Source organism: Marmota monax, unplaced genomic scaffold, assembly GCF_021218885.2.
Source record: "Marmota monax isolate L192 unplaced genomic scaffold, Marmota_monax_Labrador192_F-V1.1 WCK01_AAM20220418_F8-fsc00001, whole genome shotgun sequence".
NCBI classification, from domain to species: Eukaryota; Metazoa; Chordata; class Mammalia; order Rodentia; family Sciuridae; genus Marmota; species Marmota monax.
In genome coordinates, this window is record NW_026693777.1 from 17,059,500 (window position 1) to 17,072,915 (window position 13,416).

The window sequence follows — 13,416 nt, forward strand, 5'->3', positions numbered from 1 at the left end:
TCAACGGTGTGTCTGATATTCAGAACCACATCCCCCCAAAAAAGACTGTGGCAGGACAGACAGTTTCTTTTGTTTGGAGAGGTTCTGGGATACTGGACTCTCCTCCATCCCTACAGTGTTGCAGAGTGGGCACTACAGACCACATCTGTATTCATCAGCATCCCTCTTCCCACCCCTGGATGCTGGGGTCAGACTACATTCCCAACTCCCATGAAAGCAGAGGGAGCCAAGCCTGGCAAATTGAATGAAAACAAGGAGCTCTGGGCTGCTTTTAGGTACAAGGAAAAGGGGAAATTCAGCCAGGCGCGGTGGCACATGCAGGTAATACCAGCTTTTGCTTGGAAGGCTGAGACAGGAGGATCATGAGCTCAAAGCCAGCCTCAGCAAGGGTGATGTGCTGAGCAACTCAGCCAGACCCTGTCTCCAAAAAAAAAAAAAAAATAGGGCTGTGGATATGGCTCAGTGGTTGAGTGCCCCTGAGTTCAATCCCTGGTACGAAAGGAAGAAAGAAAAGGGGAAATCCTATGGGTGACTGGAGATTGGTGACCCCAGGGCAGCCATAGAAGCCTCAGGTTGATGATGGGGAAAGTGGCGGTCCCATGGATCCCTGGAGGACTTGTCAAAGACTCTGGAGAGTCAACCGGCACAGACAACCAGAGAGTGGTCCCACTTGTTCGTTGCTATAACCTCAGCAACGGTGCGTGGCACAGAGTATATGTCATCCAATTTAAGCATACGGTACATTGTTATTTTATGTACCACTAAGAAATAAAAATGCTGCCAATTAAGCTACGACACAACTTTCACTTAGAATTTTCATTTCATACTCACTGAAAAAGAGCTTTTGTAGATTTGGTTAGTCATTGATTTTGAACAGAAATCACTCTTGTGCATAATAAAACAGGAAGTAGAAGTGAAATAAATTGGCTAAAATATTTCTAAAATTTGAAATTTGAAATCTGAAGCATCTTTTTTTTTTTTTTTTTTAGTACCAGAGTTTGAACCCAGGGTGCTTAACCACTGAGCTACCACATTCCTCCCCCTTTCTATTTTTTTCTTTTGAGGCAGGTCTTATTAAGTTGCTGAGGCTGGCTTTAAACTTGTGTCCTCCTGTCTGAGCCTCCTGAGCCACTAGGATTACAGGCATGCACCATCAAGCCCAGGCACCTCTGTGACTCAGAGTTGACAATGACCATCTTTTTTCACACACAGTCATCCTCTGTGGCATGAAAAGTGTTGGTGATGAGGCATTTTTCAAAAGAATCCATAAAATTCATATGTGCTGGGCTCTTAGGCAAGCTTGTCAGTTTTGTGGATTTAGCTTCCTTTGGACTTCTGTATCATGCACGATGCCAAAACTGATTCACCAACTCCTCCAGAACCATGTGATTCTTTTGGGTTAAGAGCATGTTCCATGATTGTTTTGGATCCACTCCCCCAACCCCCCACTAAGCTATTGACACACATTCTGCAAGTTTTTTATTTTGTTTTGGTTTTGGTACCAGGGATTGAAGCCAGGGGCACTTAACCAATGAGCCACATCCCCAGCCATCCCCCCTCTTTTTTGGGGGGTGGGGTATACCAGGGATTAAACTCAGGGGCACTCAACCACTGAGCCACATCCTCAGCCCTATTTTTTATTTTGTTTAGAGACAGGGTCTCACTGAGACCTTAGCACCTCGCTTTTGCTGAGACTGGCGCTGAACTTGCCATCTTCCTGCCTCAGCCTCCCACACTGCTGGGATTACAGGTGTGTGCCACCATGCCCAGCTCACGGCTCTCCAGTCCTTTTTATTTTTTATTTTGAAACAAAGTCTAAGTTGCTGAGGCTGATTTTGAACTCATTGTCCTCCTGCCTCAGTCTCCCAAGTCATTGGCATTGCAGGCATGCGTCACTGCACCCAGCACATTCTACAAAGTTTTGATGTTGGAATTTCTGGTGTTTGAGCAGGCAGTGATAACCTCGAGTCAGACATGTAGCCAAAATCAACTACAAGGTGTCATTAATTTACAGTACAACCCATTTCAGGAGTTTGAATTGCAAGGGGAACATTTGTCAGATTTAAAAAAAAATTTTTTTTTCATTGTAGGTGGACATAATAGCTTTATTTTATTGTTTTTATTTTTATATGGTGCCAGGGATCGAACCCAGTGCCTTATGCATACTAAGCAAGTACTCTACCACTGAGCCACAACCCCAGCCCTGTCAGAATTTTTGAAAAAATATGATTGTAGGTTCTCAATCAACATTCATAGAATGAATGAGTAGATAAATTCCAGTTCCTGGGCTATGATTGAAAAATGCTTCGTCTTCCTTAGGGAAAGGTCTTCAGATTTGGGGGCTCATGCAACTCAATAAAGCTAAGGTGACTGTATTTAGGCTCCTCTTATTTGCAATCAACAGAAAACCCAGTCAAAAGCTCTTAATAAGCTGGGTAAGGTGGCACATGCTTGTAACCCCAGTGATTTGGGAGGCTAAGGCAGGAGGACTGCAAGTTCAATGTCAACCTCTGCCACTTAGCAAGACTCTGTCCCAAAATAAGCAAATAAGTAATTGAGGATATGACTCAGTGGTAAAGTGCCCTTGGATTCAATCTCTAGTACCAGGAAATTAAAAAAAAAATCTCAATAATAAGGAAAGGCAGATTAGCTCATATAATAAGAAGTCCTGAAATAGGTCGATCCAGTGCTGGTTAATTCATGACTCAATAACCCAGTGAGGCCCAAGGCTGCCTGCCATCACCTGTTTGTCACCTTAGACGTGCTGGTTTGGTCCTCAAGCCAGCTGCCCTCATGGTACCAAGTGGACTATCTCCGTTCTAATGTTACATCCAGACGTGGAAAAGGCAGTGGCGATGAAAGGATTGTACCTCCCTGTGACTCTTTATAAAGTGAGAAAATCCTGTCCCAGAAGGCCTCCGCAGGTTTCTCACCTCATTTGCCAGCCTGGGTCACATGCCTGCCTCCAAAGCGGTCTCTGGCAGAGCAGTCTCATTGCCTGGATTGGATTAGGTCTGTCAGGATTCACTCTTGAGCTTGGAAAGGAGTTCACCTTCACTTTAGGGGTGGGTGCCTAGAAGTAAACCCAGATGCTATTCCTGAGGAAGAAGTGAAGGAATCCTATCATTGTAGCATCAGAGAAAATATCTCAAGGCTCAATATTTACATTCTATGAGGCAATCACATTGATGGTCACTGAGTGAAATCCATACTTAAGCCATTTTGTGGCATGGACTGATTGGCTAATTTAGCACATTTTCCCAATTCCCTCCTCTCTTGCTGTCAGGACCACAAAGACTAGAAAGCCCAGTAGTCACTTTCTTAGCCTTCTGTGCAACTGAAGGTGTCCATGTGACCCAGCTCTGGTCAACAAAATGTAAGCAAAGGCTTAGGGAAAGATTTTTCCAGGAAAAAAAAAAATACCTCAGAGGTACTAACATTGCCTTTTATCTCCTTCCTACCTTCAGCGCAGATGTGATGGATGAACAGCTTTCAATACTGAGAGAAAGGCCACGAGAATGGCAGAGAAGTGGCCCTAACTTCAAGGATTGACCAATAGCACCAGCTGCCTGCCTCTATACCTCTAGTCAGATGAGAAGAATAAGACTGTTTGAATGAGCTGCTTTTTGTGAGTTGCTGCTGAGAGCTATTTCAAGTGTTCTCTTTTTTTTTTAAACTTTTATTTGCATTTATTTTATGCTAAATTTATTCCTGTGCCATAAGTTTTGTTTCTTCAGTTTATTCTAGGATATCTTTTTCTATCGTACAATCACCTCATCTGGTTTAGGAAGAATTTTTTCCTTTCCAATAAGATCATCTCAATGTGGCAGGGGAGGGATCTCAGGTATGGATTGATCCAACCGTGTGTTCTGTAAGTGTGGTGGTGCATCTTGGGTGCTTTGTTCACCTGGATGTGTTCAGTGACCAGAGGTGTGCATCTAAACCCCAAAGTTAAGCATTACTTCGCATTTTTAAGTATATGCAGCAAAAATTGAGCACTCTTTTGGGGCCACTGATCTGCACCCAGCCCCACTGTTTGGCCTGGGCACACCTGTCAGCTCCACCATTGTAACCAAGGACTGGCACATTTTGCTTCTTTGAAGTGACATCTTTTGGATACTTGGTGGCTTTTTGAATATGCATACACTTGATGGTCTGGGCAGCTTCATGGGTGTTTTTAAACTGAATAAAAATATTTGAATCTCTTGATGTGCATGACTTTGTGGGGCTTTCTGGATCAAGAGAGTAGTAAACCATTTTTATAGGTCAACTCAGGCTCCTTACAGGGTGAAGAAGACTATTGCTGGTGTTCTTGATCATTTCAAGGATAGGGGACCAATGTCTTTTCTGATCTGATGAGAACATCTTGGTTCTACCTAGTGTAAGACAGCTATCATACCGTGGTTCATAATACAAGTGGAAGAAATGTCAGAAATCTTTGTTAATGTGCTTGCATTAACAGTATGATTTTTTTTCTTTTTTTTTTTCCTCTTGGGATTGAACTCAGGGGCACTCAACTCTGAGCCACATCCCCAGCCCTATTTTGTATTTTATTTAGAGACAGGGTCTCACTGAGTTGCTTAGCACCTCACCATTGCTGAGGCTGGCTTTGAACTTGCGATCCTCCTGTCTCAGACTCCCGAACCACTGAGACTACAGGTGTGTACCACCGCACCTGGCAACAGTATGATTTTTAATCTGCAACTTCTCTGCAGGAAAAGTTTAGAGCCATGTATGCATCCTTTGAAAATTAATTTGGCTAAAACTAAGTAGCATAATCCCTGTGCCCATTTCACAAGATGCAAACTATAGTACATCACAATACCTGAATGTAACATATTTCCTATACTTTCGACCAGAATTGGAGGAGAGGTTTGAAAGCCTCCACACTGTGTGTGGAACTCTGAATTCCTAATGTGACCAGGACATGACATCCCTAGGATGGTGGGAGGTCCCAGTGTCAATCTATATGTTGAAACTAAAGGAGGTTCCTATGTTCCTTCCTTCTTTTCCTTTCCTTTTTTAAGAGAAGGAAAAGTCATACAAGTTGATTCTTGTTGCTCCGAGTAGGTTGTTATGTATGCCCCTGGGTGCCTGTCCCTCTTTGGGGTCCCCTGGGGTTGACCCCAGTATCTGCTCCAGCCACCTGGATGGGTGGGTCCCTACTATAGATGTCACACGCAGGAAGCCTTTGGAGAGTGAAGGTGTGCTAACAAGCGAAATGAGGCGGCATTTCCTAAGCATCCAGATGTGAACACTATTGACTCCCGAAAACAAAGACAACGAAGACGTGTTCCATCTCCAGGAAGGGTGACATTCTTTCCAGAAAACCTCCCCAGTGTGGAAATGCCTATACTTTCGACCAGAATTGGAGGAGAAGTTTGAAAGCCTCCACACTGTGTGCTGTGGGATGATTTTCCAGTCAACAACAAACCACATCTATGGTAGGGGTCCAGTGAGATTATATTGCCCAGGGATGTCATAGCCATCTTAGTTTGTGTAAGGACAGTCATTGCACAATGACACAATCACCTCATGACAGAATGTACCCCCATCACTAGGTGGCACATGACTAGTTTTACATCTGCGTTTTGCAGAGGAGAGGTTGGATATCTTGGATTAATGATGGGTTCTTTGTACCATCCAGGCCTCCAGATTCTCAGCTCAGGATCCTCTTGTTGCCTTCCCCCTCCCTGAGATGTTACTTCTCGTTCATGGGGCTAATGGACATGGGGATGTGAGAAAAGGGCAAAGGAGGGAGGTCAAGAGCGTGCCCACCTGGAAGTGGCTGGGGACAGCAAGAAAAGGTCTGGTTCTTTTGCAAAGTCCTTATGGTGCGACCCACTGGCCCTGAGAACCTGCTGCATTGGACTAGTCAGACTTGCAGAAAAGCATTCTCAGCAGACTGTCACTGCGAAGCAGCTGAGTCACTGCCATAAGAACCCATGATAGAAAAGACCCTAGTGGAGATTCCTGGGCTCTGATATACAGGAGAGAACAGTATAATTGTTGAATGAAGGAGTAAATGGAGGAAACTCACTTAAAATTGGGTGATAGAAAGACACTGGCTTTGAGTTCAAATACCTGAACTCCCATTTCTAAGCTGTGTGACTTTGGGTAAATCCTTTAATCTCTGCAGATTTCACTTTTTTCTATTAATCAAGGAAAGATGCCCTGTAAGAACAAAACAGAGAAATCAATGTGAAAGTGCACGGTGTCTAGAATGGATTCATTGTTGGAGCAGTCTTTTGTTTCGTGTCTTAAAGGAGGGTACAACTGGGTGATTCAAGACCAATCAGGCAGAACCTCTGCAGTGCCACAAAGCCCTCCCCATTCTCCAGGGACCTCCTCTCACTCTCCCTCTGGAATTTGCGGGCTGGGCTCAGATCATGCTGCCATCTGCTGGGAAGAAAGAGGAAGTGAACACCAAAGTATCCCTTACACACAGGCCAGGGGGGTAGAGGAAGAAAGGTGGAGACCCGCCTTCCTCTCAGCTGTGATTCTTTTGTCCTCTAAGACTATCAAGGCCCTCCTCATTGGCCAACAATTTCTCATAAGATTTCAATCAGGTTTTCTTTTCTTATTTTAAATATATTTTTTTAAATTATTGATGGACCTTTATTTTATTCATTTATTCACAGGCAGTGCCAAGAATCGAACCCAGTGCCTCACACATGCTAGGCATACACTCTGCCCCTAGGCCACAACCTCAGCCCAAACAGGTTTTTTTTTTTCTTTTTTGGTACCAGGGATTGAACTCAGGGGCACTTGACCACCGCCGAACCACATCCCCAGCCCTATTTTGTATTTTATTTAGAGACAAGCTATCTCACTGAGTTGCTTAGCATCCCACTTTTGCTGAGGCTGGCTTTTGCTGAGGGGGCAGGCAACAGGAGGATCCTGGGCTAGGAATCTGGGAGGCCTTGATGGTACAAAGAACCAATGATTAATCCAAGATATCCAACCTCTCCTCTGCAAAATCCTCCTCCCTCAACCTCCCAAGTCACCGAGATTACAGGTATGGTGAACAAGTTCTTTTTACCAGGAAAATTTTCCAAGTGATCACAATGAGTCCCCATGACCTTTTCCTTGGTGTGATGGATCAGTTATCTTTCCTGTTCTCATTTCAAAGCCAAAATTTTCTGTCTTCATAGAGGACAGTATGTTGCTGAGTTCAACTGAGCCAGAGTGTCTGAGACCTGTCTGTCCTTGGTTTTTTGATTTCAGGGCTACAAGATCTCAAGAACTACAAGGGTCCAAGCAGCTTCATGAGACTGAAAAGATGTCTCTCCTACATAATAAAACTATAGAAACAAGGAAAATATTTCACATAGTAACTTTTCAAAAGCCACAGAGCCAGCAAGTGGTAAAACAGAGGCCTGACCTTGCCCACTGCCACCCTCCACAGCAGCAGGCAGAGAGTGGCAACTTCCTGCCATCTGCTGAACTTTACCTGAGGGCCTCAGGGCAGCTGCTTTGTTGAGGCCCAGCTGCCTTCTGGTTAGATCACACCTGCCAATGGAGGCCCTGCTCTACAAGAGTAAAGGTTCTCCTTGGGGACGTCCCAAGGCCCACTAGCCATAGCTTTTGAAGGTTAATAGGAGCAGGTTGAGTTTGTTCCCAGCAGGACCCAGGTGTCAGGTCCTCCAGGACATGAGCCTCCACATGCACCTGGCTTTGCCACTACCTGGATGTCGGCTGGAGCCCCTGGTGTCCAGTCTTCTGCCTTTGAGCAGCCGTGGATCACCCCAACTTTCCTGCCTGGTCTCCAAGTTTTGCCCAGAGTCAAAACCAGAGAGACACAGAAGGACAAACCATTTAGACATTTGGTGACAGGGGCAGATTGAATTCACCAGAAAGGGATTTTATTAAGATCCCTGAGCCCCAGGATTCTTGAGCTTGGCATGTTCCCTAAACTTCTGCTGAAGTCTTTCAAGCCAGCAGAACAGAATGGTGAAGCTTTTTCTGGTTCAGAGGAGTTGGTAACACAAGCAGAAGCCCAGTTCCAAGGAAGGGAAGGGGAAGGGGGATATACAGGGTCAGGATAATGGAACCTGGGGTTGTTGGCATAGCACTCAGCTGCACCCACCTGCTAGTTTGAACAGCCATTTTCTCCCAGTTGCTCTGGGTTTCTGGGAGTGAATCTCCCTTTCTAAGAGGTAAAAACCACCACTGTATCCTCTCCCAAAGGTTTTCAGCTGGGCACAGTGCCCACACCTGTAAAACCAGCTACTCTAGAGGCTGAGGCGGGAGGATTGAAAGTTCTAGGCTAATCTGAGCAATATTTAGCAAGACTGTCTCAAAATAAAAAATAAAAAGGGCTGAGGATTTAACTCAGTGTAGAGCATCCTGATGCTGGGGTGGGGGGAACAATGATTGGTGGGGGGGCCTTGCAAAGGATCCCTTCACCACAGTTCATAGGAATGGGATAAGAAGAAAAGTCAGTAGCTTCCCCCACCACACATCAAAGCTACAGGGTTCCTGACTTTGGGGAGAACTTACAGTTTCCTGGAGTGTCTGAGCAGCTCCATCCCAACTGGTTACAGAAGCCCAGGGTTTCCATCGGGCATTAAACTTTACCTGAGGGCCTCAGGGCAGCTGCTTTGTTGAGGCCCAGCTGCCTTCTGGTTAGATCACACCTGACAAGCTGTGGGCTGCCTCCCTGAGACTCGAGCCTGTTTCTGCCCCGTGATCAACATTCACTGTGGGCTCCAAACACAAGTAGCTTGGATCATGAGGGATTGGGGAAAATGATATCCCTCCAAAGATGGGTAGAGGAGTGTTTCCTTCCTGGGGGCTGAGAGCTGGGAGCAGGTCAGAACCCAAGTGCTTCCTAGATCTCTTGCCTCATGCCTTAAAATGTCATTGGGGGAAAAGTGTCAGGATCAGGGTGACCATTGAATGAAAATCTCCATTAAGACACTTACTATTAAGGGAGAGCCGTTAATTATACTGGGAAACACACATACACGGGACAGTTAAAGGACCATCCTGGGCATGGTGCTATATCATCCATTGTTTTTTTTTTTTTTTTAATTTTTTTTAGTTCGTTGACAGACCTTTATTTTATTCATTTATTTATATGCGGTGCTGAGAGTTGAACTCAGTGCCTCATGTAAGCAAGGCAAGTGCTCTACCACTGAGCCACAACCCCAGCCCTAGATCATCCATTGTAAAGGTTAATTTGAATTGTCAACCTGATTGGATTTAGAGATGCAGATGATTAAGAGTCTTCTGGGTACATCAATGAGGGAATGTCTAGGAATGATTGGCATGTGGGATTGTGAACTGGAGACCTCCCTAAGCGTGGGCAGCACCACCCGATGGTGGTGCTTGGATGGAATAGAAGTTGGGAGAACAAGAAAGCAGCTGCAGATGCAAGCTCAAGTCTTCTTGAATGGTTCTTGATTGCTGCTGTGATTGCCTGAGGATATCAGACTTCTTCACTCTTCCAAAGTGGACTCTGCCAGGGAGTTTCTAGAAGCCTTTGGTCTCAGACTAAGGTAGTGCCATTGATCCCTCTTGTTCTGAGGCTTCAGCCTCTTGGACTGTGGAGCTACTGGTTCCTCCAGCTCTCCAGTCTGCAAACAGCCATTGTGGACTCTCCAGCTTCTGGTCTTGTAAGCCAATCTAATAAATCCCCCTTTTATAATCATACTTCTTATTGATTCTGTTCCTCTAAAGAACCATAATATATCCATCCTCAGTGAGAAAACAAACCAAATAGCAAGAGAACACAGCCATCACCATTACTCACTAATTTCCCACTCCCCCTCATATGATTACTGAACAAAAGCATAAACTTCACATCAGAACAGGTTAAACTGTCCATTTCTGGTGGGGATGCTGAACTGGCAGGCTATAAAACTAGGAATCCTTTGTCTCTCTCAGGCTGTTCGCCTGGTACAGTAAGCTCTGTCCCTTTGGTTTGTGCTCAAATCAAAAGAAAATCCTGCTGATTGTCTTTGTTACATGGGAACAGCCAGGACCTCAGGGTGGGAACACAGATTTTTCAATTAATTATTAAAAAACTGCTCACAGGAGGTAAGGAAGTGGAGAGTTTCTCCTAAGTAGAAAAGCGTGCACAAAGGACCAGGTAGCGGGGCAAGGTGTGGCGTGCCTATAATCCCAGCAGCTCCAGAGGCTGAGAAAAGAGGATTGCAAGTTCAAAGCCAGTCTCAGCAACTTAGAGAGGCCCTAAACAACTCAGTGAGACCTTGTCTCTAAATAAAATATGAAAAGGGCTGGATATGTGACTCAGTAGTTAGGCACCCTTGGGTTCCATCCCAGGTACCAAAAAGGAAAGGCTGGTGGGAGGATCAGGTACAAGCAGGTGATTCTGCAATTCTACATTTGACCTGCAGGGGGCAGCACTTCTCTAGCAATGACCACAGCTATACTTAAGAGATACTGAAGGAAAATTTAATTGGCCAAGGAATGAGTTTTGTTTAAAAAAAAAAAAAGTATATATATATATATATATTTCCAGTAAGCAATTTCCACCCCTACATTTTTTCATAAAGAGATGCTCTTCCTTTTTTCTTTGTATGGCGTCAGGTATATAGTAAACTTTAAACAAGTAAACATTTATGGATTGATCAGTTGGCTAAAGATAACCCAGATCTGCCTGAAGCATGAAAAGTTCAGGGTGAGAGTAGGAGGAAATGAACTAGGGATTGGTGAATGTGCATGGAAAATCACTGGTGTGGTTTGAATGCTGGTCCCCTCCCAAATTCACGTTAAAATTTAATGGCCATTTTAACAGTACTAAGAGGTGGGACCTTTGAGAGGTGATTAAGGCATGAGGACTCTGTCCTCTTGAATAGATTAATGTCATCATTTCAGGAGCCAGTTATCATGGGAGTATAACCTGCTTATAAAATGATGAGTTGGACCCCCACTTGCTCTTCCCTCCTGCCCTTCCACTATAGGATGACACCATGAGAAGGCCTTGGTGAAATGCCAGCATCTGGATATGGGACTTCCCAGTCTCTAAAACAGTGAGTCAATTAATTTCTGCTGTTTATAAATTATTGAGTTTCTGGTATTGCTATAAAATGGACTAAGACAAGCACTTTCCTTTCTGGTTAATAGTATGCCCAGGAAAAACAAACACATTTGAAAATTTCCAAAAGGTCTCTCTCCAAGAGCAAGCCATTATTAATTAAATTCTTTAAAAAACAAACAAAAAGTCAGGGATGGTGGCACATGCCTGCCATCCCAGTGACTCGGGAGGCTGAGACAGGAGAAGCACAAGTTCAAGGCCAGCTTCAGCAACTTAAAGAGACTTTGTCTCAAAATAAAAAAAATACAAAGGCCTGGGGATGTGGCTCAGGGGTAGAGCGTCCTGGGTTCATTCCCTAGTATTGCAGAAATAAAAAATAAAATAAAAACAAAAGCAGCCATCTTGGTTTTATAAATCTTCCTCCTCATTTCAAGTTCATTCTACATACATATTAGATAGTCAAGTTCCAGGTTTATGCAGGTTTATACATATTTAAAGCTTTTACATTTACACTCAGGTGCATTAATTCCAAAATGCCCAGAGACCACCTAGATTCTATAGAGTAGCTGAAGCCATCAAAGTCCACCCCCACCTGAGACAGGACCCTGAGTTCCTCCAGGCAGCCCTGAGCGCAGAGTCGGGCAGCCCAGCTGGCCTGGCCAGCCTAGTGGCAGACATGCATATATTCTCAGAAGGAGCACCACTTCTCTTCCCACAGACCAGGCTGTGTGTTCCCAGGGCCTGTACCTTCTGCTGGGACTTGCCCTGCAACCATCTTTCCAACCACAGAATATCTTGGTTTTCTGAACAGCAGAAAATCAGCGTCTTTAATATTACCAGTGTCCTAGAGCACACTGATCCCAGGCAGAGCCTTTTCTGGAGAGACCCACAAACTCAGGAAGCCTGGGCAGGGTGGGCCCAGAAGATTGTCACAAGTAAAAGACACATTCCAGGGCCCTCGACCTCCTGAAGGATGGTGGTCTTCCACAAAAGCTGCAGATTGGTATAACAGCTTCACTCTTAATAATGTCAAGCCAACCGATAGCTACCGGATTATCACAGGCCCAGGTTCTCCGTGTGCTGGGGTCATGGCTGCATTGCTTTACTGGCTGTCGCCTCTGCAGAGTGAGGAGGCAGAAAGGCAACCAAGCTGGGGGGGAGACATCTGTGATCTAGTGACCAGCACTATGGCCAGGGACAGACACCTCTCTGCAGACCAGTAGATAATGCAGGTGCCTGGGTCACTTTCCACTCCTGAGCTTGCTGTGTGCCATCTGGGAGAGCCTCCAAAGTCACTGCTGGCCCCAGCTCCCAGCCAGGGTCCAGAAGGGACATGGTAGGATCACACTCCTCCCACAGGGTGCTGAGGCTGCATGAGGATGACCTTACCTGAGGAGGGAAACCCATAGGTCCCACAGCTGTGGCCAACCCCAGGAAAAGGGGTACGGTGTCGAGTGTGTGGGGTACTATGAGTTCAGGGATGCTGTCCCCAGAATAGGTGAGGGGGCCTTGGCTGGGGATGTGTTCGAATGCCTGAAGCAGAGAGGGTTGGGAAAACCTGGGTAAAGGGAGTGTCAGGTGTGGGGGGGGTTCACCTCAGGGAGGTTGAGGCTGTTTGTAACACACGAGGACCAGGGACAAGGCCACAGTCGCAAAGGAGTATGGTGAGCACACAGGGTAGACAGGTAGACCACCCCATACCCTGTACAACAAAGGGATGGTGGCCCCTTCCTCACCTCGCTGTGTCAACTGGGCAGCACCCAGCGTGGGCCCACCCAGACCTGGTGTACACCCAAGGAAAGGGTGTGGGGCGTGGCTAAGGGAGGTCACATCCCTGTCCTTTGAGGAGAGGCTGGGTCCCAGGTGGCGCTCTGGTAGGGAGGAGCCTGGGGGAGTCAGTTCTCCCTCTGCGGCCCCACCCAGGAATGACTTGGGGGTGGGAGGAGTGCCCTTCACTTTGCACCCCGGGGAAGCGCAGAGGAAGCTCCAGGCTGGGTGGCCATGATGTGATAGATGGATTCCCGGAAGCGCTGGTCTCGGCTGAGTCGCTTGGCCACCTCCTTGAGCTCCTCAATGTTGTTGGCTTCCAGCTGGGAGGTCATGAAGGACTGGGAGGGCTTCACTGGGGAGACAGGGCCCGAGAGCCCCTGTGAACAGCCCTCTCACCCCAAGGCTGGCCCTCACCCTGCCCCACCCTGCCTCCCTCACTCCCAGCCCTACAGGAGGCTGACTTTCTCCTTGCCCCTTCCTGCCCAGGGGCTTCCCAGGGGCTGCAAGAAAACCAAGGCCTGAGAATTCACTGTAGCTGGTAGAGCCAGGTCCAGGGCCGCAATGCCCAGCCCCAGTGTGGGCCAGTCCTGCTCACTCCCCACCCTGCCCTCTTCCTGCCTTGTCCCCAACAGCCTGTGCCC

At 46.3% G+C, this 13,416-nt stretch overlaps 1 protein-coding gene and 1 pseudogene across 1 annotated transcript in view; both read right to left on the minus strand.

Annotated features, from left to right (window-relative positions):
- On the minus strand, window positions 1-4,257 carry LOC124104610 (large ribosomal subunit protein uL22-like; annotated as a pseudogene).
- A 7,150-nt stretch (window positions 4,258-11,407) lies between these two features.
- Plekhd1 (pleckstrin homology and coiled-coil domain containing D1) overlaps window positions 11,408-13,416 on the minus strand; it is a 37,054-nt gene continuing 35,045 nt past the window's right edge. Inside the window, exon 13 of the mRNA XM_046460995.2 lies at window positions 11,408-13,127. Coding sequence (XP_046316951.1) covers window positions 12,958-13,127 — 170 coding nt within the window. The 3' untranslated portion in view covers window positions 11,408-12,957. The remainder of the gene's footprint in view (window positions 13,128-13,416) is intronic.